Source organism: Necator americanus, chromosome III (assembly GCF_031761385.1).
Source record: "Necator americanus strain Aroian chromosome III, whole genome shotgun sequence".
NCBI classification, from domain to species: Eukaryota; Metazoa; Nematoda; class Chromadorea; order Rhabditida; family Ancylostomatidae; genus Necator; species Necator americanus.
Window position 1 is genome coordinate 36,356,846 of NC_087373.1, and position 23,304 is coordinate 36,380,149.

Sequence of the window (23,304 nt, forward strand, 5' to 3'; positions counted from 1 at the left end):
CGAGATTCCTGCAACGACGCATAGCATGAACGCTTACGTATCATTAGCTCCTGCTGGTATTCTATGTACATGAATACATCCTGGAGCTAATGATTCTACACACAGTGGGCACAGTTCATCGCAACATTATTTAATTCAGGGCCCCCGTGATACGGTATTCCTTGATATAGTAGAAGCAGAGATCGTGAGTGAAGTGATCATTTGCAAAATTTTTCCTTCTGTTTCTAAATACAGCCCGGAACTTGTATTCTTCCGGAGGAAAACATTGATTTTTTATGTCCATTTTCCATGACTTTGAAATAATTCCGTCATGGTGATGTTTCAGCATTTGGTTCCTTTAACTGAGCCGCAGGACATGAGGTTCTTATTATCCTTTATTCGCGGCTAACGTTTCGGCAATATCCCCTTCTTTAACGATTTTAAATTTTCCTGAAAAAAAAGCGATGGGGGTCTGCGTAGGCACGAAGAAATCTTTCACAGATCTTTTCTTCTTTCTTTCTTTGTTTCACGATTTACCTATTTGAGAGATAAGCATCCGTAGAAGAAATGTTTACTTGCTGAAAAAAAAACGACCACAATTTCTTCCATTTTTTCCTTCTTTTCTTCTTTAGGAAATAAGAGGAGTCCAATCCACTCAAGAGGACCAATTAACGGCCATGAGTTATGAGTTACTAATTACGAAATCAGTGTTCGAAATTAGTGTTCCAGGTTTGGGGAAAAAACTTCAAGTGGAAATGTTTACTTGCTAAAAAAAAGGCCACAATTTCTTCAATTTTTCTTTATTTTCTTCTTCTTTCTTTCCTATAGCTAAATTATGTAAAAATAACGTCACGAAATATTTCTAAAAGTACTGTTTCCGCAGAATTCAGCTTCGAAAATTATTTTCACCTGCTGATTTAGTTACAAGGCTCTAATTTTTCTCGATTTGAAGTTCACTTGACATTCTCGGCCCGCACTGAAAAGAAGCTGGAAGTACATCTGGAAGTAAATGGCAAAACGATCGAGTTTTTGTTGTTCTTACTCTTTTTTTCTTGGAAATTCAGAAAAATTTCAGTGAGTTTCTAGCCTATTAACAAATAAAAGGCAATTGTTAACTGTTAAAATGTTATTCTCAAGAAATAAAATAAAATAACAGTCATAAAATATAAATAATCTCAGTTTGTTGTGTAGCGTTACAATTTTTTGCTCCGTAAAAGTGCTCGCTGGTGATTTCTCGAGGGAGGTTTTAAATCAATTATAGTTACTTTTTGACGCCAACTAAAATTTATTTATTTGTTTACTGGTTTATTTATTTGTTTATTTGATTGTTAGCCGTTAAAATTTTGTTCTCAATATTTAAATAATATAAGTAAAATAAAATAAATAAACAATATATAAATAATATAAATAATATAAAATGAAATAGTAATCAGAAATAGATAAATAATGCCAATTTATTGTGTAGCGTTACATTTTTGTTTCGTAAAGGTGCTTCAATATTTTTCTAGTTTTCGCTTTTATTTTTATTGATTTTTCGCGAAGGAGTTTTTGAATAAATTACAGAATTTTTTTTGACATGACAACTACTATTTGTTTGTTTATTTATTTATATTGTTTTATTTTCTCCAAAACACCAATAAGTGTGGCGCATAAAACAAAAACAAGTTTTCTTTCTTAATATACGTTTAATTGCGAACCCCCCCCCCCCCAATTAACGTCGTTTATTTGCGTTTTGCCGTCTCGGAGACAATTCGCCGGCCGATCTATGTTTATGTTTACAATGTACAATTTTGGCGGTCATGCGTATCGGGTGCGCGCGCGCGCGAGCGTTGTGGACGGATGGCTCAGCGCCGGCCGGACGGACGATGAACGGCGCGGACGCCGCCGCCCAACCCTCTCCACCCTACCCTACCACCCGCACACCCACCAGTCGTTCAACGGCACCACCACGTCCACGTTCAACCCTCATTCGGAATATCGATCTGCGTTCCGTGCGTCCACCGGGAATTTTTGTGTTCGCTCACCATTGTTCAATGTTCAGTTCATTTTGTTAATTTGAAATCGTATTTGTACATAGTTTGTCGTGTATCCGTTAATTAATCCTCGAAAATTTTCTCTTTTTGAACTATTCAAACTTATTTATTAGTTATTTTAAAATAAAACATTATTAGTTATTAGTTATTTTATTTATTTATTTTATTAGTTATTTTATATTTATATTTATTTATATTTTTATGTTTTTCCTATTTTTATTTTTTCTAGATTTTATATTTTTATCTCAATTTTATATTTGAAAAAAAAAATTGGTACTTCTATGGATATAGGTTTAAAAATTATTTTCTAGTGGAAAAAAGTTTCTAATGGTAGAGTTACAAGATTTTCTTATGATGATGATCACAAACGATTTTCAATCCATCAACCATCACCATGGCTTATTTTTACCTTTTTATTTATTTTTATTATTTCAATAATATTTGCATTCGCTATGAAACTCAAGTTCTATAGCATTGTAGCATTTTTTTTCCTTGGTAGCGGTTTGCATTCGTTCTGAGAGTCCAGTTTCCATCACATTTTTTTTTTCGGAGAACTCTTGGAAATGTTCGATAATTCCAGTATTTCAGAAAACCAGTGCTAAGGATACTTTTCCTCTTGGCAATGGGAAATTTTAAGAACGAAGCATTGAAAGGAATTCTAGGCGACGAAAGCGTATTTGTTTCAGAGTGAAAAGAGTTCTAATCGTCTTAATTCCTAAAAAAAAATTATCGGGGCATTGTTTTGATTACTTTGCTAATGTGACGAAAATCGAGTTTTTGTTGTTTCGAGCTTCTCAAATGTTCACTGATAAGCATCATTTGTTATTCACTGACTACATAGACAACAATGGTTTCCATTATTTTTTTTCTTTAAATCTAAATTTTACACGTGAAATATTTTCCTGGAATGAGTTTAATATTAAAAGTTCTGTTACGGACTGGAATTTTGTCGAGAGAAAGAAAAAAAACCGAACTTAGACATACTATTTGGACGCGGTAAATGTTGATATACCAGGTCCTTGTTTTACTTTTCTCCAATATACCTCTTAGATTTTTTAATGAAAGAAGAAGAGAGTAGAGAGAGAGAGAGAAAAAAAATGAAATAAGCGAATTTGTGAGGTACCGTAAGATATTTTTACGTCCAACTTGTGTAACGTACCTGAGGCCTCGCGAAATGAAGCACTTACATTTCTGAGATAGGGAAAAAAGTGAAGGAAATGAGGAAAAACGAAGTAGGTAAAGAGAATGACATTGTAGATCAATGACGAAGAAGAGAATCAGGATAAAGAGAATATTCCTGGAAAGAAGAGGTGATGAGGGAGGGAAAGACAGAGAGAGAGGAATAGAGAGAGAGAGAGGCAGGTCCGGTTCATACATTTTATAGGTGTATATATTGCGTAGCTCCGATATCTCAATTATTTCCATTGATCTATTTCTTTTTTTTGCCCTGTTTTTGGAATATTTTACTTTTTTCATTTTTTTTTTACATTCATCATTTCATCAAGCCATAATAGTCTTAGGGTTACTTGTTTACTTCTTTTTATCTGCGCCAGAATTTTGGAGGCGAACTCATGTAAAAAGAAAAGATTGACAGAAAAATAGGGAGCAAATGTCAGAAAGCGCAAAAAATGGAACTACTCAAAGGGAAATGCTTGAATTGAAAACGAATTGTGTTCAATGCCACTCTTCCTCTCTATTTTTTTCCGTAGGAAAAAAGTAGGATAGAAGAAAGGGGAGAGAAAGAAAATAAAAAAGAAAGAAAGGAAAAGGGAGGAAAATAAAAGAGAAAAGTGAATGAATAGGAAACGCTTCTCGCCTTCTCGTTGAAATGTCCCGATATTACCGAAGCGAGAAAAAAAACCCTGTAGAGAAAAGATTGTGGGGGTACGTGGACTGAAAGAGATACGCGGAGAAAGCGATAATAATCTGCCTATTTGCTGGGGTGCCGGTGCGTAACAAAAGGTTTAGCGCGTTCGCGACGATTTAGCGCGCTCGCATGAAGGCCATCTGTGTGTGTGTGTGTGTGTGCGATGGACGGACGCTCTCCAGTCGCACCATCGCGGATAGAAATCTCCACAATCTCCTTTGGATTCTCGCATCATTCTTTTTTCCGCTGTTTACACGCTTTTTCCCAACGCTTTCTGTGGAAAATTTCCTCTCATTTTCTCGTGAATTTGAATTTTGACTAAGTTTTTTTTTTGAATTTGAAAATTCCCATCAAAAGAAAATGTAGGAAGTGATTGAGAAAGTTCTGAATGTTATCTTAAGCGACATTTTAGACATTGTTTATTATAATTTTATTATTTTATCTAATTATTCTCTTATTTCTACTTTAAATTATTCTCAATATTTTTATTTAAATAACTGTCCGTACTTTTCCGATTCAATTTGTTCTGGAAAGGCGCTAGAAAGCTGGAAAAATCGCGACATTGAAATAGATTCGAAAATTCCTTCACTTTTGCGGATATTTTACTTTTAAATATGATATTGACGTATTTTTCCCCTCAGATGACCTGATGACTCATCAATGCTGCCGATTTTCCAGTCACCACTTACTAGTTCCAGCGCTGGTCCGCCTTTCACTAATCCAACATCGTTGCTTCAACCAATGATTGGACAAAATCGATGGGGAAAAATCGATTGTGCGCGGTTTTTATCGATTTTTAGTCATCTTTATCGATTCCTCCTCTCTCTCCTCGCCATCTTAGTTCTTAATGTGCTTCGTTCGTCGTCCTTGGCTCCTCTCTGAGGACCTTCTCACCTTCTCCTTTTTCATCGTAACGTCTTCTTGACCTCGTTCGGTCCCTCCTCATCCCTCCGGCCTCGCAATAACTCCCCTCGCCCCCCATATGTGCGTACTCGGCAGCTGCACTTTGCCCGTCCGTTACTACTATAGATGATCTATTTATAAGCGTTCGCGTTCGATCGTTACGAATCCGAGCGGTTACGTACGCATCAACATTGGGGAATGGGGTCACCATCGACGCATTAGCCGATTTTCATCGTGATACCATCGTGATATTTCATTATTTTATTTGAAGGCATCTGAGGTGGTGAAGCGGATTTCAGGTGGAGTATTCGTATACGGTATCGTAAATTGTAGAGAGAAGCGTGATTCCGTCTATTTCTTCTTTAAATTGTGGAGAGAAGGATGATTCCGTCTAATTCTTCCTGATTGCCGTAAAAAAAACGGCCCGGAAGATACGGCTTCGAGCGCTCCGGTGCGCTATTTTCTGCGAAGAGTTCGATTGGAGCGCACCAGCCTTGTGCATGCGCCGCATCTTCCGGACCGTTTTTTTACGGCAATTAAGAAGAAATGGACGGAATCATCCTCCTCTCCATAACCTACGATCCCGTTTAAGAATACTCCACCTGAAATTCCCTACCACCTCAGATTCGTAGGGTTAGTGATGTCTTTAATTATTCTCTTATTTTTGCCTTAAATTATTTTCAATGAATTCTTTTAAATTTCTAATAATACTACATGCACTCGTAAGGATCCTTACCATCCCGAGAACGTTTTCGCCTCCTTCATTCTGGAAATTTATTCCTAGCCTATCGATAGGTTTTTCCTGCCCGAAATATGTCTCTGTGCTTTTTGATTCGATATGTTCTAGAGAGACGCGGAGAACAAGGACAAATTGAGAGCATGAATTAAATTTTTGTGATTTTGTACCTATTTTTCGCCGTACTGGATAATATTATTCAGAATCCGGGGTGCTCATAGTGATTCTCTGATTCCTACTACTTCCATTTCTGCTCTCTTCGCTCTCTCTTTCTTTGCCCTCTCTTTGTTAGGAGATTAATATTGAAGATATCGATTAGTTTTATTTAGATTATTTAGTTTTTTCTCTCTAGTTTTAATCGATTTGTAAAAATTTCTCTAAGAATTGTTAAGCTTTGGGAGAAAGACTTACGCTACTTCCTCACCATTGACATAAAAAGTCTTTTTTTTCTCCTCAGCTATCATCCAATGCTAACGTTTTTTGGTTTCTTTTTATGCATATTATTAGTCTTTTCTTTACATCTTTCCTTACAGTTTTTTTTCTTACATCTTTAGTCGGTTCGTGAACATTTTTTAAATTGTTTTTAAGCTGTTTTTTTTTTCGTGAAGAGGGTTATGCTACCTCCTTGCCACTGACAATGAAAAACGACAAAAAGTCAGTGTTTTTCCGAGTTATTGCCTAAAACTAACATTTTTTTGTTTTTCTTCTTCAATTTTTTAATGTTAGCCACTATGAGACTCTTCTCCACTACTACATTACCGTAGTCAACAAATATTACAGTATGCCTATAGATGTAGCTGTACATCTAACCTTTGTATCGTTTCAAGAAGATCTCGTAATCTTTTCGTATCTGATCCATATCCAGCTAATAGTTGGTTGTATAAGTTCAGCTTAACCACACAATCACACATTGAATACATAAAAAGTTTATTCTTTCCAACAAATCGATAATCGATTAGTTGATTACAAGCTCCGGTTGGGCGCCGCATTTCACTACTATACGAGTGATAAAGTTGGCATCGCTCTTTGCTTGGCGAGCAAAATTGTTCACCTTAAAAATTTGTTATATATAAGTTTTAAAAAAAATTATGAGTCCTTCCAAAACAACATTTTTAGTCAAGTTATCGACGTTTCCCGAAGAGAAATGTATAGTTCAGTATCTCTTTACAAAATATTCTCGTTTCAGCTTTAACGTCTTGTTGTTCCTGGGTTTCTATCCACAGTCCGTCCTACTTTTTTCAAACGAAGAGTTACCGTAATAGAGTATTGCCCTAACATCTCTAAATTTAATCATATTATAGTAATTACAAACTCGTGATATTACAAGAGTCGCATATTGATTAACGTAATTCAGAGAAAGATTTTCAATGAGAAAGGGTCCCACAGTTATTAGCTGAATTTTCGAGGAAAAAAAAGAAAAATTCTCGGCACGTACCGCACCGCAGTCGGCGCCCAGCACAGTGTAGACAACGGCGAACTTGCCATCCTCGTTCTTCACAGTTTCATCCACCAAATCCTCATTGAATGTAATTCCACTGGTTTGTGCATAATCGCTGAACTGAAAGTGAATTGTAACATTTCTTTTCGCTACGTTTCGCCTCACTGAAGTTACCCACCATTGCGCTCAACTCTTGCATGTGTGAGTCGTTCATTTCCGGATCGTAATTCATTTTGGTTAACACCGTCACTTCCACACTTTCAACCTCCCTTTTTCTTCTCCCATTGACGGTAGTCGGAGGAGTAGTAGTAGTTGTTGGTGTCGTTGTCGCTGGAGCTGGGGCGCAAGCCTCCAAGAAGTGATGGGTATTATGATGATATCGCTAAAATTTCCTGGAATTACCTCTGCAGAGCTGAGCAGCGCCGCAACGATGAGGAGGAAGAATGCCATGTGGACGGAAGACGATGTCTCGTATCATGTTCAGCCGCCTTTTATATTCGTGTGCAACGATTGTTGTTTGAAAGAAACGCGTTATGGAATAATTTGTCACAGTTATGATTTTTTAGCGTTGAACAAATTTAAGATAACGTCAATACACCGGAGTCTAGCGATCAACAGTAACCTTCTCCGCTTGCAGAGAAGAAAATTTTTCGATTTTTTTTTTCATCAGTTTTCAGGACATCTTTATGGAAACTGGTGGAAAAACCCTCTTCATTTTGCTAGTAATGCAGAACATGCAGAAAAAAAACCGGCTTTCTTCTTTTTCTCCAATACGTCGCACTCAAAATTATGGACACTGTATGAGGAATCCCCTAAATTCTAGCCATGGAACATTGTGGCGTCCTCACAATAATATGATTAATGAGTAAGAAACAGGGGAGGGGGAATATGGACTGAAAGGGCAGAAAAATATCGATTCGAAAGAACCCAATCAATAATGGTTCTATGTTAGCGGTGCACATATTTTTACATGGGTAATAGTGCAAGAATTAGGGCTATAAGTAAATATATGATGATTAAAGGCTCTGTCACCGGAGTTTTTGTTTGATAAACGTGTTTGGTGACATTTTCCACCGGTAAACGACTTCTTAAAGCTAACTACACGAGAATTGATCCTGATGATCTTTACTGATCATTACTTTACTGATCTTTACTGATTTACTGATCATCAAATTTTAATTTTCAATAATTCCGCATTAAATTTGTTCGACACCAAACGCATTATTGTAAGATAGCCATTCGAGTTCAAATTCATGGATACATGCACAGCTTACTGAACCTGCACTACCATTACCGCAATCTCCAACAACCATTACTAGTCTCTCGCAGTGCTAATGACTAGATGGTCAGGCCAGACTAGAAGGTTGGATGCGAGTATAGTCGGGTCAAAACGACGTGAAGCTGAAGCTAGCACAGCTACAGCAATCGGCTGCGCTCGAAGCGGCGCGGTAAGGCTAGCGGTTGTGGTCGTCGAGATGGGACCATCACGAGCTGCAATGCTGAGTGGTGTTAGCAAAGGTCCATCCCCGATATTAACAACTACGCTGCACCGCTTCGTTTCGAGTGTAACCGCGCTTCGTGTCGTTTTGATCCGACTATACTGTGCGCTTCATTGAGCGGGCACAAGGGAAAGAGATTCCGTTGCGCTCGAGCCGTCGTTGGTTCCGAATTGTCTCAGGCCAACCGAGAGCTTCACCCTATTCGAGATTGAGAAAAAGGTACCGTTGACTCGTATGGGAGGTTAAAAACACCTGGGACCTGATGCTAGCCTCCACAATTCATTGTATAGACATGCACTCCAAAGACTCTCTTTATTTAAAGGCATCACCCCACAAATCTAAGGTGGTACGGATTTCAGGTGGAGTATTTGTATAGGAGATCGTAGATTATGCAGAGAAGGGTGATTCCGTCCATTTATTCCTAATTGCCGTAAAAAAAACGGCCCGAAAGATACGGTTTCAGCCGTTCTGGCGCACTATTTTCTACAGGAGTTCGACTGGAGCGCGCCAGCCTTGTGCTGCGCCGCATCTTCCGGGTCGTTTTTTACGGCAATTAAGAAGAAATGGATGGAATCACCTTCCTCTCCATAATCTACTATCCCTTATAAGAATACTCCACCTGAAATCTGCACTACCTCAGATTCGTGGGGTGATGCCTTCAAGTGGTGGAAGGAATAGTGCAGTGGTAAATGATTAAAACGTGTTTGCGTGGCCGTTAGATCGGCTCGGTTCCTAGCTTAAACGCGCTCGAACGCTGAAAACCGCTATTTTCCCTCGCCATGTTTTTAAAAGGTGGATGTAGTGTAGCGGTTAGGGGTTCCCTTACCTGCACGATCGATCGGAGATTCGAATCCACCCTAGTGCTCACCAACCCTTACCCCTACCCCACTTCACTACGTAAGCCGGTAATAGAGTGCAGCGTCATAAGGGATAAAAGGATAAAGTTTTTGGCGTTAGTCAATCCGCTTGCGATGCGCCACCACGTCCACTTCGATTCACAATCGTTCGAGGTTCACAAACGTGTAACTGGCCTATACAATGACTTGCAGGGGCTAGCCGATATGTCAAGTCAGTGTTTTTATCCTCCCAGACAAGTCTGGTACCAATTTATCGACCCCGGAGGGATGAAAGGCTTGGTGAGCACTAGGGTGGATTCGAACTTCCGGTCGATCGTGCAGGAAGCGGAACCTCTAACCGCTACACTACACCCGCCCTGCAGCGTCATAGCGGAGAAGATTTTGAAGTTAAGACCACGATATTGGCACGAAACTAGCGGTGGCGCAAGAGAGGTGCTAGAAGCGTTTTGGATCCACTCTAGAAGCCCAAAGATAAATAGCAAAGAGAAATGCCTTGCCTCCGCCACGGGGAAAACTTGAGATGGGATTGTAGATTGTGGGATTAGAAATGGTTTCGCTCTTTCGTTTTCCCGCTGTTTCTCACTCATTAATCTTAAAATTTATTGTGAGGTCGCCACAATGTTCCAGGGCTAAACTTTAGGGGATTCCTCATACAGTGTCCATAACTTTAAGTGCGACGTATTGGTTAAAAAAAAGAGCCGGTTTTTTTCTGCATTTTCTGCATTACTAGCAAAGTGAGTAGGGTATTTTCCACCAGTTTCCATGAAGATGTCCTAAAAACTGATGAAAAATAAACCGAAAAATTCTCTTCTCTGCAACCGGAGAAGGTTGTTGTCGCTCGCTAGACGGCGGTGTATCGGCGTCATCTTAAATTTGTTCAACACCAAAAAATCGAAACTGACAATTTATTCCATAATGCGTTTCTTTCAAACAACAATCGTTGCACACGAATATAAAAGGCGCCTGAACATGATACGAGACATCGTCTTCCGTCCACATGGCATTCTTCCTCCTCATCGTTGCGGCGCTGCTCAGCTCTGCAGAGGTAATTCCAGGAAATTTTAGCGATATCATCATAATACCCATCACTTCTTGGAGGCTTGCGCCCCAGCTCCAACGACAACGGCACCAACACCTACTACTACTCCTGCCGCCTGCCACCGCTGGGAAAAGAAAAAGGGAGGTTGAAAGTGTGGAAGTGACGGTGTTAACCAAAATGAATTACGATCCGGAAATGAACGACTCACACATGCAAGAGTTGAGCGCAATGGTGGGTAACTTCAGTGAGGCGAAACGTAGCGAAAAGAAATGTTACAATTCACTTTCAGTTCAGCGATTATGCACAAACCAGTGGAATTACATTCAATGAGGATTTGGTGGATGAAACTGTGAAGAACGAGGATGGCAAGTTCGCCGTTGTCTACACTGTGCTCGGCGCCGACTGCGGTGTGGTACGTGCCGAGAATTCTTCTTTTTTTTCCTCGAAAATTCAGCTAATAACTGTGGGACCCTTTCTCATTGAAAATCTTTCTCTGAATTACGTTAATCACTATGCGACTCTTGTAATATCATAAATTTATTATTACTTGACAAAATTTAGAGATATTAGGAAAATAATCTATTATGGTAACTCCCGGTTTGAGAAAAATAAGAGGAACTATGGATAGAAACCCAAGAACAACATGATTTTAAAGCTATAAGCATTTTTGTAAAGAGGACTGGACTACTGGACTGTACATTTCTCTTCGGGAAACTTCGATAACATGATTTACTCGTATAATCTCAAAAGTTTGTATTTCATAATTACTATAAAGTATCTAAATCCAGCAAAATTAGGAATTTAATCTGATGTAGTTACCGCTTCGGAAAGAACCCAACTAAAAATTGCAAATATTGGATATCAGAGCTGAAAACAACAGAACTTCTGAGGTTCCACGAACTCCACTGGATATTTTCTTGGCCATTAGAAATTGAATTAAAACTGAAACGTGAAATGACTGTTTTTTTTTGTAGGAGAAAAAAAAACCTAAGATGTAGAGTAATCATATCGAATATTTAGGTGGACAAATTTGCTCGTGGAGCAAAGAGCAACTTCAACTTTATCACTCGCATAAAAGTGAAATGCGGTGGCCAGCCGGAAATTGTAATCAACTAATCGATTATCGATTTGCCACAAAGAATAAATTTTTTATTTATTCAAAATGTGATTATGTGGTCACGCTGAACTAGAATATAGATCCGATGCGCGAAATCTTCGTTTTTGTCTTTATTTTTGTTCTTCACAATTTTTGAAGCCTGGATCTTGTTATATTGTGAAAATTCGCTCCGATGGCTAGTTGTGGAAGAGGTGAAGAGAAATTTCATAGTGAGTATCGTACGTTTAGGAAACGAATTATAGAAAATGAATGTAAAAGTGAAAAAAAATATTTTTAACACTAGAAAATAGTCGAATAAAGAAATATTTTATTTAATAATATTTTGTAGATATTTGTTTTCTTCGGTTGAGCCGAGCACGACTTGGTAAAATATTTTATTCTTGGCTGATTTTTTTCGGCTAATTCAATAATTATTTAAATAATTTAGAGAGAGAGAGTAGAGCTCATAAAGCTTTGGAGAAAATTCCCTAATTCCCCGGATAACCCCTGGAGTTTCCAGGGAATATGCTGGCTGGAGATAAAAAATTTTTGAATCCTTTATTATTGGCTGATTAGTTTCGGCGAATTCGCCTTCTTCAGAGCCGGAAAAAGTGAAATTAAAGGACCAGAGGATTTTTCGTTCACTCCTGCTGCTAGATATCCGTAGTAGGAAGACTATCGCTATCAAAAAGCACCTTTAGGGAAAATCACGGAATGGTAGAGCATGTTCAGTAAGCTGTTTACGCATCCATGAATATGAAGTCGAACGGTTTCCCCCTACGGCTACAAACGCTACGGTTGATATTTTTGCGAGAGTACGGTAGTACAGTAGTAATTTTTTACAATTAATTTCACTGTTTGACGACACGCTAAGCAGAATCTCTCTTCAATGCCATTCCACAACTTTATTTTACTAAATGTCAATATTTTAAATGGGGCGGGTGTAGTGTAGCGGTTAGAGGCTCCGCTTCTTGCACGATCGATTGTCGGAGGTTCGTTCGAATCCGCCCTAGTGCATCCCAAGCGGATTGATTAACGCCATAAACTTTATCATTTTACTTTGCTAATTTTTTTTTTCAAAATGTTCGCTATAAGTAACCCAGCTAATCAATCTTGTTTTGTTTTTGTTTTTTTTCCCCTTTGTGAGTCATTCTTTTTTTTCTCTCATTGTTTTGGAGGCATTCTGCATAACGGGTAATTATAATCACATTAGGTTTCAGCATGGCTTGTGTCAAAAACTTTAGAATGCACCTAACTCATGAAATAAATGAAAATAAGAATAAAATAGAAATAATAAAATAAAAGTTTGTTCAGGAAATATTTCACTTAAACAACAACGAAAAAACTGTCTTATCCCCCTTTCACCAATCCTTTCTTTCTGTCCGGAGGCGCAAAGAAAAAAAGAAAAACTCACAGAGAAAACTAGAGCGCGGCGATTCCCTGGAAAAGAAATCCGCCGCGCTTTGGTTTTCTCTGTGGACCGTTCGCATCCCTATCAGGAACATTTTCTGAGTTTCTTCGGTTTTTCTTTTCGTGTTAGGTTTTTTACGGACCAATCTATAAAATTACGGATTATTAATTTTAATTTTATTTTACCGATTATTTTTTACGGACCAATCTATGCTATAAGCAATAAGTGGTTCGGGTTCGTTGGCATTCTTAGAAGTGAAATTAGTGAAAATCCAGGAATGAAGAACACCTGAGCCTGTGCCTTTTCGTAACCGCGACCCCTCAATGCGTCTCCGCGTCTGGAACGTCTTAGATTGTTGTGCGGATAGATTAACTCTTTAAAAAAAAGACTAAGAAGAAGCATGTTTTTTAAAATTTACATGTATTTTCGTTGTTTTTGGTCTCCTCACGTTTACTACGATAATTTTGGATCAGCCTATACCGGGGCTCATTGAACGTAACCCAATACACCGGTAGCGAAGCTAGGACCCGATCTTCATCCTAGAAATATTCCAAAAATATTTATTTTCTTCCTCCAAAAAGAATTTAAACTACAGATTCTAATTTATGTAGATATTCCAGTATAAAGTGATTTTTTTTCAAAAATCAGAAAGAATCAAAAAGAAAAAAATCAAAAAGAAGGACATTTTCCCTACAAAACATACATATGGTCCCCGATCGCATATTTCATATTATTCCTGCATATGAAAAGGATTTTTGTGCCTGATTTAATCATCGTCTTCACTTTTCCTCTCAGCCTAACCCTATTGAAGAGAATAAATTAGGCATAAAGTGGAACTTCTTCGCACTTCTCCTCCTCCCTTAATCGTCGAGGCGCGTTTTACGCGCGAACTGGTTACGTGGCGAAACCAGTTTCCCTACGAAGAGGTCAATGTCATCAGCCTCGTTTTGTGCGAGCCCATGCCTCGATCCTCCCGTTTCCTTCGTTTTCTGGGTTTTTGTTCGATGAAGGTCCGTTTTGATGACGTTGCACCTGAAAAGACTGAAACCAGTGATTCTCGAGTGACTGGCAACCGAACAAAAAAAAAACCGACAACGTCAGCTCAACGAGTAAATGATCGTCGTAGTGAGTTGGTCAATGCGTCCTGGAAATGGTGGACGAGATTTGAGACGATTATCGTATTGCATTTAGAATCTTTCCAATTTCATTTCCACCTTTAAATCCCCGGGAAATTTGCCAGATTTGAATATTATGGACCGTACCATTCAGTCTATTTTGGAGAAAAATCCTGCACTAAAAGGAACACTTCTCTATACCTAAAATCCTCAATGGAATAAGCATGGTAGGAAATTCCACAAATAACCCTACGCACCGCCATACGCAAAGCTCTACCCTGAGTGTCTGAAGACTGTTCTTCCTGCGAAGGGAGGTCATAATCAATTTTTAAAAAACCATTAAAAAAACTATTTTTCTTATTGATTAGATTATTAATAGATTATTATTAAAGTTTTTCTGTTTTCTGATCATTTTCGCGTGAATAATTCGTCTTTTATCGATTGACCATAATTGTACCATATTGTATATAGTAGCCTTGTATATAGTCATTTTCTGGACGGACTGTACTAAACACCTCGGATATTTACAAAATAGTGGTTCCCCCCTCCGCCCCGGAATTTTACAAAATCTCTGGTGTTCTCGCTTTTTCTTCGGGGCCATTTCAACGCGGTCGAAGTCCGTTAAAGACACTTTATGGTGTCTGCTCGACGGATCAATGGCCGGCAGGCACTCAGTGATGTGAAAATCCGGTAACCAAACGAAAAATCTGGTCGTTTTTTTTTCTCTCGCTCTGGCAAACAACACCCGTACAAGGATCTCGACAACGTAGAAATATATGTTCTTTGCGTGTGCTGCTCCATACACCTTGTGAGGAAAATGTCCTTTTTTAGTACCCTTGAAAATATTTTTAAAATCAAAAAAAAAACTCAACAACATTCATCAACAATAAAAAATTAGGTTTAAAATCACTTTTTTTTTAGGAATTTCTACACAATTTAAAATTTGGGATTGAAATTTTTTGGTGGCAAAATAAAGCGATAGAAAAAAAAACAAATAAAAACAAAATAATTACTTCGTATTGGAATACCTACACAAATCAACATCAGATTCGAACTCTAAACTTTTTTGTTGGGTTTGTGAGAACGGAGGGATCCATGAGATCGAGGTTTTTTCTTAGAAATGAACGTTTATCCAAAACTGACCGTGTTGATAATAAAAGTGAGGTTCAGAAAACTGGAAATAGAAGTTTAAGATAGGTTAAATACGTTTCATTCAACTATAACCTTAATTAAATAATTTATTAGTAATTAATTATTTAAATTAAGCATTTCTGGGTTTAAATTTATCCACCGAACCCAGGCATCCGGTGTGGACCCAGGATCTGGTCATATGAACGGGTTAGGAAAGGGGAAAGGGAGTCTTCAACTGTGCTATATGTGACCCAGAGGGAAAGCCAAATGCCTGCCCCACACTGATTGAGGAGGAAAGGAGTGTTTGGGGGCTGGGAGGTGAATATATACGTATCTTTGCGTTGTTGTTAGCACACAATAACTCGTCCGGGCCCATACGGACGAGTTTCTGGCTGTTCCAGGTCCAACAAAACTAGTTTTGACTGTACAAAAATTGCGGTCGGTCTGCTAAGTACATAGCTCCCCGTGGTGTGTTAATCTCGTCCGAAGCCCATATAGTGGAACTAGGTGAGTGGTGGTGGCTTGGAGGTGCTTCCCTCGTTTCAAACTGGTTATTGATTGATTTTATTACATATTTTTCAAAAAAAAAAACCGTTCCTGAACCCACAAGTTCCTCTCTTACTTCGGTCGTACCGTAAAAATAATTGAAATTTGCGATCTGTCACTGTTAAATGTGTCCGATGTCCACCTTTGCTATCGTCTGGTGGGGGGTTAGATTATTAACGGATCTGCGCCAAAAAAGAAGAAAAAGGTGAGACTCATTCGAATAACATTCGAATCTTTCGATTTCGAATTCTCGATCAACAGTGGCACTCGAATGTTCGAATGAATAACTGAAAAAACTGTCTCATTGATCAGATATGTACGTGGTAGGGGTATACAAAGAGGACTGTTCTAATAATATATTCGATCTCCGTATCTAAACGGTCGAATATTCGAGTGAATATTTTCGAATAAAACCTGCAATTCGAAGCACTGACTTTAATCTCCCAATTGTCGCTCAACGATCATTTGGATTCAAATGTGCGTAAATTCAGTCCCGTTTGACATAAAATCGGGGAATTGAATTTGAAAATTAAATTGGAAAATTTTTTGATGCAAAGTTGGTTTTAGTGTTCTATTTTATGGAGCAATATAGATTTTTATAAATGTAGATTTAATTTTTGAAATGGAGAAAAAATTAGAACAATAAAGAAAATAAATAATAAAGAAAACACTCTGTTATTCAACACTTTTCTTGATTAAAAACCTGTTCTTTTTCTATTAATTCTTCTTTTTTCAACATTTTTAGTCGTTTAGATTGTTTCATATCGATCCGATATTGATTTACTTCTTCGAATTCGATATTGATCGTAGATCATGGCCGAAGAAACTGTTAATACGGATGGTTTACATTTCTCTGTCATGTTCTCATGTGTTTCCAATATTTTTTCAATTATTCTCCACTTGTATCCTCTCTCTTCCTTTGCTCCCTTAGAGGTTTCCCGGATTTAGACCCTAGAGGATTTAGAGGACGTCGTTTCTTGGACTATTTTTACAATTTCTCTTTTTTTTCCGAATTTTTCGCCACGAATTTTCTGATTTGCCCGGTTTAATTCCTCTATATTTAACGCGAGAGCGTTTTTTTTCTTGAATAATCTATCAATTCACCAGTTTTCTATAAAAATACACACATACAAATACACATGGAATTGCTTATGAACAAGTCTGCAATTGCAGACTTTTTTCTGTGTCCACTTGAACGACAACACTCACGTCCGATTCCGATTGTTGTTTGTTCGATGACCAGCCGCCGTCAATCATTAACGCCTTTTCCCGCGCCGAATATGCACGCATCGGCGAAATGCAACCCATATCTCTTCGCTTCGTAGAGAAAAAAAAATACTGTGCTACATTGAGAGACGTCGTAGACTGAGACGTTCACAGATTGTCACACGATTGTAATTGATATACATATATGTGGTGCTGTGGAGCGCGTTTTATTCCCCATATTTTACGCCAACGTTTCGTTGGCGAGCGGGCGGGCGTGGTCTAAACGAGAACCTATTCCAGGCGCTGGAGCACACAGACCGTGAGACAGTGTGGTGAAGAACGAAAAGTTCGACGACGACGACGACCACGCCCTCAGGTGGTTGCCGCATCCAACAGCAGCAGCAGCATCAGCAGCAGCACGAACAGCAGCACATTTTACTAGACTACTTTACTGTACTGTTACTCGTCGTCGTCTACATTTTCCCCTGATCATCGTGGATTGCCGACGTAGACGACGTTTATACTCGGCGACGATGAACGCTCGCATGTCGCGATTGCGACGTTCCCTATCGCGTTCCGTACATCAGTTGAGCTTATCGCGTTCGAGCAGCCTGAACGGTTTAATCGAATTACCGACAAGCAGTTACACTACGTTAGTGGACAAATTTGCTGTGAGTTACACATTATTCGAATCAATTGATTGATCCGCCGTTCTCCTTTGATTGATTGATTTTTCGCTTCTCATTCTCATTCGACTCATTCTCCTTTGCCTGATTTCTTGATGTTCTTGTGTTTTTTTCGGCGTTCGTTTACAATATGACAAATCTACAGCTGGCGGTTCGCCAGAAAAACCCTACGACCTTAGCAGGTGCTCGGAAATATCGATTTTCCGGATTTCTCGGATTTCCACGGGGAAAAATATTTAGATAACTTTTTTTTCCTGTGATGCTTTAAGTGATGTTTATACTACACGTTCGTTTTAAAAAAATCTTTTCTTGTCACTTGATACGTGCAAGCGTAAAGTGCACACGAACACACACACACACACACACGTTTTTATTTGAGAAATTTCGGATGAGTGATCTGTGTGTGGCGACGGAGAGTGAATTTGTTCAGGATGGACAATTTTTCTAGCCCTTAGGGCAGAAAAAAAGATGGTGTGATTGCAAGAAATTTTTTTAAAAATGGCATTTGTTTATCGAATATTCTATTTTTCTGATCCGACCTTCCCATATTTTTAGCTTATCAGCTTTTGACGAATTTTGCGGGAAATTATCTCCAGAAAAAAGGTTTAAAATTCCCGGAAACCTCGAAAGCAATACTATATATGCTCATGTAAGGATCCGTATCATCCTGGGATCGTTTTTGCCTCCTTTTTCTGAGGAAAAAAATTGAAAATTTCCCCTAAAATTTTTTCCTCGCTTAGTGACAGGTTTTTGTTTCTCCGATGTGATCTCTCGTATCCATTCCACCAATTTATTCAATTAATTCAATTAATTTATTCAATTCAATTTATTCCTCGTCTATTAACAGATTTTCCCCATCCGAAGTTATCTCTCCCAATAACGTTTCATCCTCTATTATTCTTTCATTTACTTCCTTTTCTCTTTCGACTACATAGTTTTTTTTTAATGTTCGAACGATTACGCTATTTTCCTATGAAGTTTTCAGTGACTGTTTACCTTAGAAGTTTGAAAGTAACTTATAAATTAAATTACATTTACAGTAGGTTTCGAAAAAAGACCGAATTTTTCTTTTCTTGAAAAACTTTTGAAAATTCGAAAAACGGAATTTCTCGGATAATTCCGTCCTTTTCATTTAGGAAAACAAAAATCTTAGACAGATTATTTAACTTCCGTCTCCTTAATTAATTCTTTATTACAACTCAACATCTGTGACGGTAATGTTAACGAAATACCTTATCTTGATGAATAGTTGGTCGTAAACAATCTTTGGGAGAAAAAATCCCTGCTATTTGAAGCAATACCCATGCAAATAAATCAATACGTACTACAATATCGATTCAATCATATCTGTCTATGGAATTTTAAGAACTCCACATTCTATCTTAATTTTCTATTCCATGTTGTGGATTACTGAAATATTCCATAAGCTCACCCTTTATGTTACAACAACAACCACACCACCCGTTGAAAATTATCCGCTTCTTGATCTACGGTTTTTCTTCATTGATCCACTTCTTCTCCTATTTCTTCTTCGGCTTCTGAACCTGCTTCTTCTTCTTCTTCTTCACGAAGAACAAGGCATCCTTAGTAAATTTTCCGTTAGTGCTGGAAAATGTAGGTGGAAAAATTTTTAGAGAAATAGTTTATTCGCTAAAAAAAATTATTTATGTAGCCAGCTTTTTGCACAAAATAAGACTCAGATCGCACATTATTTGACTTCTTGGAAGTTTCCCTCAAGAAATCCCAGTGGTTTCTGTCTAAAATTCAAATTTTCTGTCCATCTGTCTCCGTTCATTTGTTTATTTATTTATTTATTTATTGTCATCGCCTCACTAGTTCATTCTATCATCGTTCATAGCATACAGTGCAGTACTGTACGAATATCCATAACAAGGCACTAAAATTTTTCAAATTTACGACATATTTAGTAGAAAGAAGCAGTTCGTGGTAGCGATAAGAATTTGTCAGAACAAAAAAAAAGATATTCCCTGGAAAATTCCAAACCATGTGTTCAAAAAAGGTCCTAACTTGAAAAAAAACTGAAATTGCATAGCGAAGTGCACAATAACATACATTAACATTACATTATACAGTAACGGATTCGAATCACTCGACTTTTTGAATATTCGAAAATTCGAATAGCAAACGGATTTTTGCACTGTTTGAATTCTGTCAGCATCAGAACCTGACAATTCTTAATCGGGGAACATTTCTCGGGAAATAATCGTTCACGTTTCTCGATGTAACAAATATTTGGGCGAGTTTGGAAAAAAAAGCAGAAAGGATAACGACCACTTTCTGTACACCCGGCCTCAGAGAAACGTTTACAAATTGTTCTTCGTGGAGATCGGACACTGACACTTAACAATCAGTTACGCCCTGGATAGAGAAAAAGAAAAAATATATGGTGGAAGAAAAGAAGATTTTCTCGTTTCTCTCACAAAAATTCTAGGATATGTACATTCTAAGATAATTCTAGGATAGAATTCTAGGATTCTAGGGCAAAAAAGAAAAATATGCTTAATTAGCGCGATTTTTTTTTTCGTTTTATCATTAGTCCTAAAGATTTAGCACGACTGTTCTGATTTCAACCACTAAACACACGGGATTTTTAAGGAAATGTAATCTGGAGCCGTAAAAATTAGTGCTAGTTTAATTAATTTAACTAATTAGGTTAATTAGTCCACCTATTATTTTTTTTTAATTTTTAATTATGCCACTATAGAGTCATAGTCTAATTTTTAATTTATCGTTCATTTTTACTTTGTTTTTTTTCTTACATTTCTCCTTTTTTTCCATAACTTTTATTGTTTTGTTATTTGTTGCTATTTTCAATGTTATTTTAATCTATTATTTTATTATTCTATTATATTATTTTATTGTTTTTATTTTTTAGTATTATTTTTACAACATTTTTCACTTATTTATTCTCATTTTGTTTTTTTTTCATCCAGCCTGAGGTTCTTTATCGACAGCCCAAGATAGAGAAAAAAATATAGAGGAAGAAAAGAAGATTTTCGTGGATGACCCTCTGTTAATGGCCCTGGTGCTTGGCTCACCAACCAATCCATTTCATACGTATCGATCGACGCATCTTTGGAGCGTGGCTACTTCTACCGTACCGTTCTCGTGTAAGTACTCGTGAAAACATCGTTAAATCTAACCTAAACGAACGTACACACAAATTTTGATCAGTGGTTCAGATAATGACCGTAACCGGATCGAATCGGATCGGATCGGATTCCATGCGAACTGCAATTTGCAACCACTTACAATTCCGAATGTGTTGCTCGTTAATTCCGAGGTACCAGTCAGTGTCGGAGATGTAGAGAATGGGGAAAAAAACCTCACACCCCGCTTAAAATGAGCATGACCTGTTTCTAATTCCTAATTGAGTTTACGCCGGCCGGTAATTCCGTTCTTTTCCCTTGATTTTCACGGTTTCCTTATTCCATAGCTATCCATCATCTCCACCTATTCGACAACGAGGAAAATGAGCCTCCTACGGGGGAAAAAAACTGCCCGCCGTTGCACCGTCATATACGCAAAAACTACGAGAGAAAGCTTTCGAAAGCGTACTGTGCTTTTTTTACCGTATGCCAGAAAGAATGATATGAAGAAAAATAAAGATGTTTACAAGTTTTTCCTTGACGAGAAACTTAACTAATTCCTCCTTTTTTAAGGTTTTTTTAGCTTTTATTAAATTCATTTTCTTATTTTATTAAAATTTATTTTGATTTTTCTGTTTTTTCTTTTGATTCGGGTAAAATATGGTTTCCTTTTTTTGGGTGGTGTATGTGAGGAGTAAGTAGATGACTAAATAAGTAAATAAATAAATAAATAAAAGTGCATAATCGTATTTTAGCTACTGTCTGTAACAAACTATGTATGTAGGGCAGTAAGGCACTACTTCTTCCCAATTCTGGTAGTTTTCGGATGGAAATCCTGGAAATTCCCAAGTTTGTTCTCGGATGGAAATCCTGCAAAATCCTAGCCATCTATTCGTGCTCAACTAAGAGGTTCGCTGCGCTTCCCTGCTCTCATTGCGCTTTTTTTTCCAGAAACATCTTGACGTGCCTACATTCTACCGTATAAAAAGAGTAAATAGTGCTCTCTAGTGGCGATCGTCGTTTATCATTTGTCGAAACCAGAAATTATCGAAAATTGACAGGATAATTCAATAACTCACGTGCTAAAGTTTAAATATATGATACATCTACAAATATAATAATAATAATAATAATAATAACAATAATAACAATAATAATAACAATAATAAAATAAAAATAATAATAGTCATTTTTATTGACGAGAAACTTAACTAATTTCTCCTTTTTTAAGCTTTTTTTCAAAGACTTTTATTAAGTTTATTTTTTATTTTTCATTTTGTTAAAATTAATTTTGATTTTTCTGTTTTTTCTTTTGATTCGGACAAAATATGGTTTCCTGTTTTTGGTGGTGTATGTGAGGAGTAAAGAGGTGAATAAATAAGTAAATAAATAGACAAATATGTGATTAGAATTAAAGTTTTTGTTTTTATGAAGTTCCAACAGTGGTAATCTATCCTTATCGACATCTGTGGCTTAGAAATTTCTACTTTGGTGGCGACTATAGCGCAGCGGATAGAAGAATTGCTTGCGACTGCACAGTCGATGGTTCGATACCACACTCGGCCAGCAACCAAGCCCTCTTCAGTGCTTTAGGAGGCGATAAATTAGTGCCGGACTCATCTGCCGGAGGATAAAAACATCAGCTGCGCTCCTTCTCGGCGAATCCTCCGTTGCATATGTAGTTCAGGCACGCGTTCGTAAAACCCAAACGATAGTCGAATGCTGCTGGTGCATCCTGAACGGAATGACGGAATGATTACCAAGCGCCAAACACTTTTCCTTCTCTTTTCCGAGCTCGTAAGCACTGATTTTTTTTTCTGAATTGAACTTGGATTAGATCGGCTAGGAAAAGACATCCGATGATATTCTGGACATCCTCTTCCAGTCGAGTTCTAGGCAGACCCATTGATTCTGCAATCAACCACGGCATCAGCAGAAATTTGACGAGAGTTCTTATAATTGCTCGTGTTGTGGTCTTAAGTAGCCTACACATATATTATTATTCTCTTTTATTTAAAAATTTAAACTTTTTTTCTAGGAAATTTTCCACGTAGAAAATTTATTTTTTAGCGTGGGTAAGAATACATACGGCAATTTCTGCCAGAGTGAGTTTTCTTAGACGAGGCATACGCGATCGTAAACGATGTGAACGACGGCTGTCGAAAATTGAGCAAAATTTTCAAGAATCCATGACGAAAGCTCAAAAAAGGGTACGTAATAGAAAAGAGGAATCTGAGAAATAAAGGTGAAATTAGTTTGTATTTTTGCGAATTCTTAATAATCCAAAAAAATTTCTTTTTTAAATTTTCCCATTTATTCGTGTGCAAGGTCAGCCAGCTGAATTTCCAAAAGAATCCACTAAGAAAGTTGCAAATAATGGTGTGTAATAAAAAAAATAGGCATCTAAAGAATAAAACTGAAACTAGTCTATGTTTTTTCGAGGTCTAAATAACTCATTGAGGAGAAATTTTTTAAAAATTTTCTTATTTATTTTTCAGTTAATCCAGGAGGCTTATTTTCAAAATCCATAGTAAAAACGGCAAATACTGCTATCCATAAAAAATAGGCTTTCATGGAGTGGAAAAATAGTTTATGTTTTTCCAGTGGTTGATCTAAATTTTTTTTTCAAATTTTCCATCTATTTTTGCGATA

General features: G+C 37.5%; 3 protein-coding genes across 7 annotated transcripts in view; 2 read left to right on the plus strand and 1 right to left on the minus strand.

The window, feature by feature from the left end:
* Positions 1-6,473: 6,473 nt before the first annotated feature.
* RB195_012084 (uncharacterized protein) lies at positions 6,474-7,406 on the minus strand (the record flags this gene model as incomplete). The annotated part of the gene is made up of 4 exons (XM_064193774.1): positions 6,474-6,569; positions 6,954-7,076; positions 7,135-7,305; positions 7,359-7,406. 4 exons carry the CDS (start codon positions 7,404-7,406, stop codon positions 6,474-6,476), a joined length of 438 nt encoding a protein of 145 aa, XP_064051357.1.
* Positions 7,407-8,290: 884 nt separating this feature from the next.
* RB195_012085 (uncharacterized protein) lies at positions 8,291-11,467 on the plus strand (the record flags this gene model as incomplete). Of its 3 annotated transcripts, XM_064193777.1 has the most annotated exons (5): positions 8,291-8,464; positions 10,272-10,357; positions 10,411-10,582; positions 10,641-10,763; positions 11,372-11,467. In XM_064193777.1, the coding sequence occupies 5 exons, from the start codon at positions 8,291-8,293 to the stop codon at positions 11,465-11,467; spliced, it is 651 nt and encodes a 216-aa protein (XP_064051358.1). The 3 variants fall into 3 exon arrangements, with proteins under 3 accessions (XP_064051358.1, XP_064051359.1, XP_064051360.1); XM_064193776.1 differs by lacking the exon at positions 8,291-8,464 and having other exon boundaries at positions 10,310-10,582; XM_064193775.1 differs by lacking the exons at positions 10,272-10,357; positions 10,411-10,582; positions 10,641-10,763; positions 11,372-11,467 and having other exon boundaries at positions 8,291-8,572.
* Positions 11,468-17,401: 5,934 nt separating this feature from the next.
* Positions 17,402-23,304, plus strand: part of RB195_012086 (uncharacterized protein) — a gene marked incomplete at both ends in the record, with an annotated part of 29,291 nt that continues 23,388 nt past the window's right edge. For 2 of the 3 annotated variants that reach the window (XM_064193780.1, XM_064193779.1), the window contains one exon: positions 17,402-17,527. In XM_064193780.1, coding sequence (XP_064051361.1) covers positions 17,402-17,527 — 126 coding nt within the window. Of the gene's footprint in view, positions 17,528-20,579; positions 20,674-20,745; positions 20,847-23,304 lie in introns of those variants that run through there. The other variant, XM_064193778.1, reaches the window with a different exon arrangement.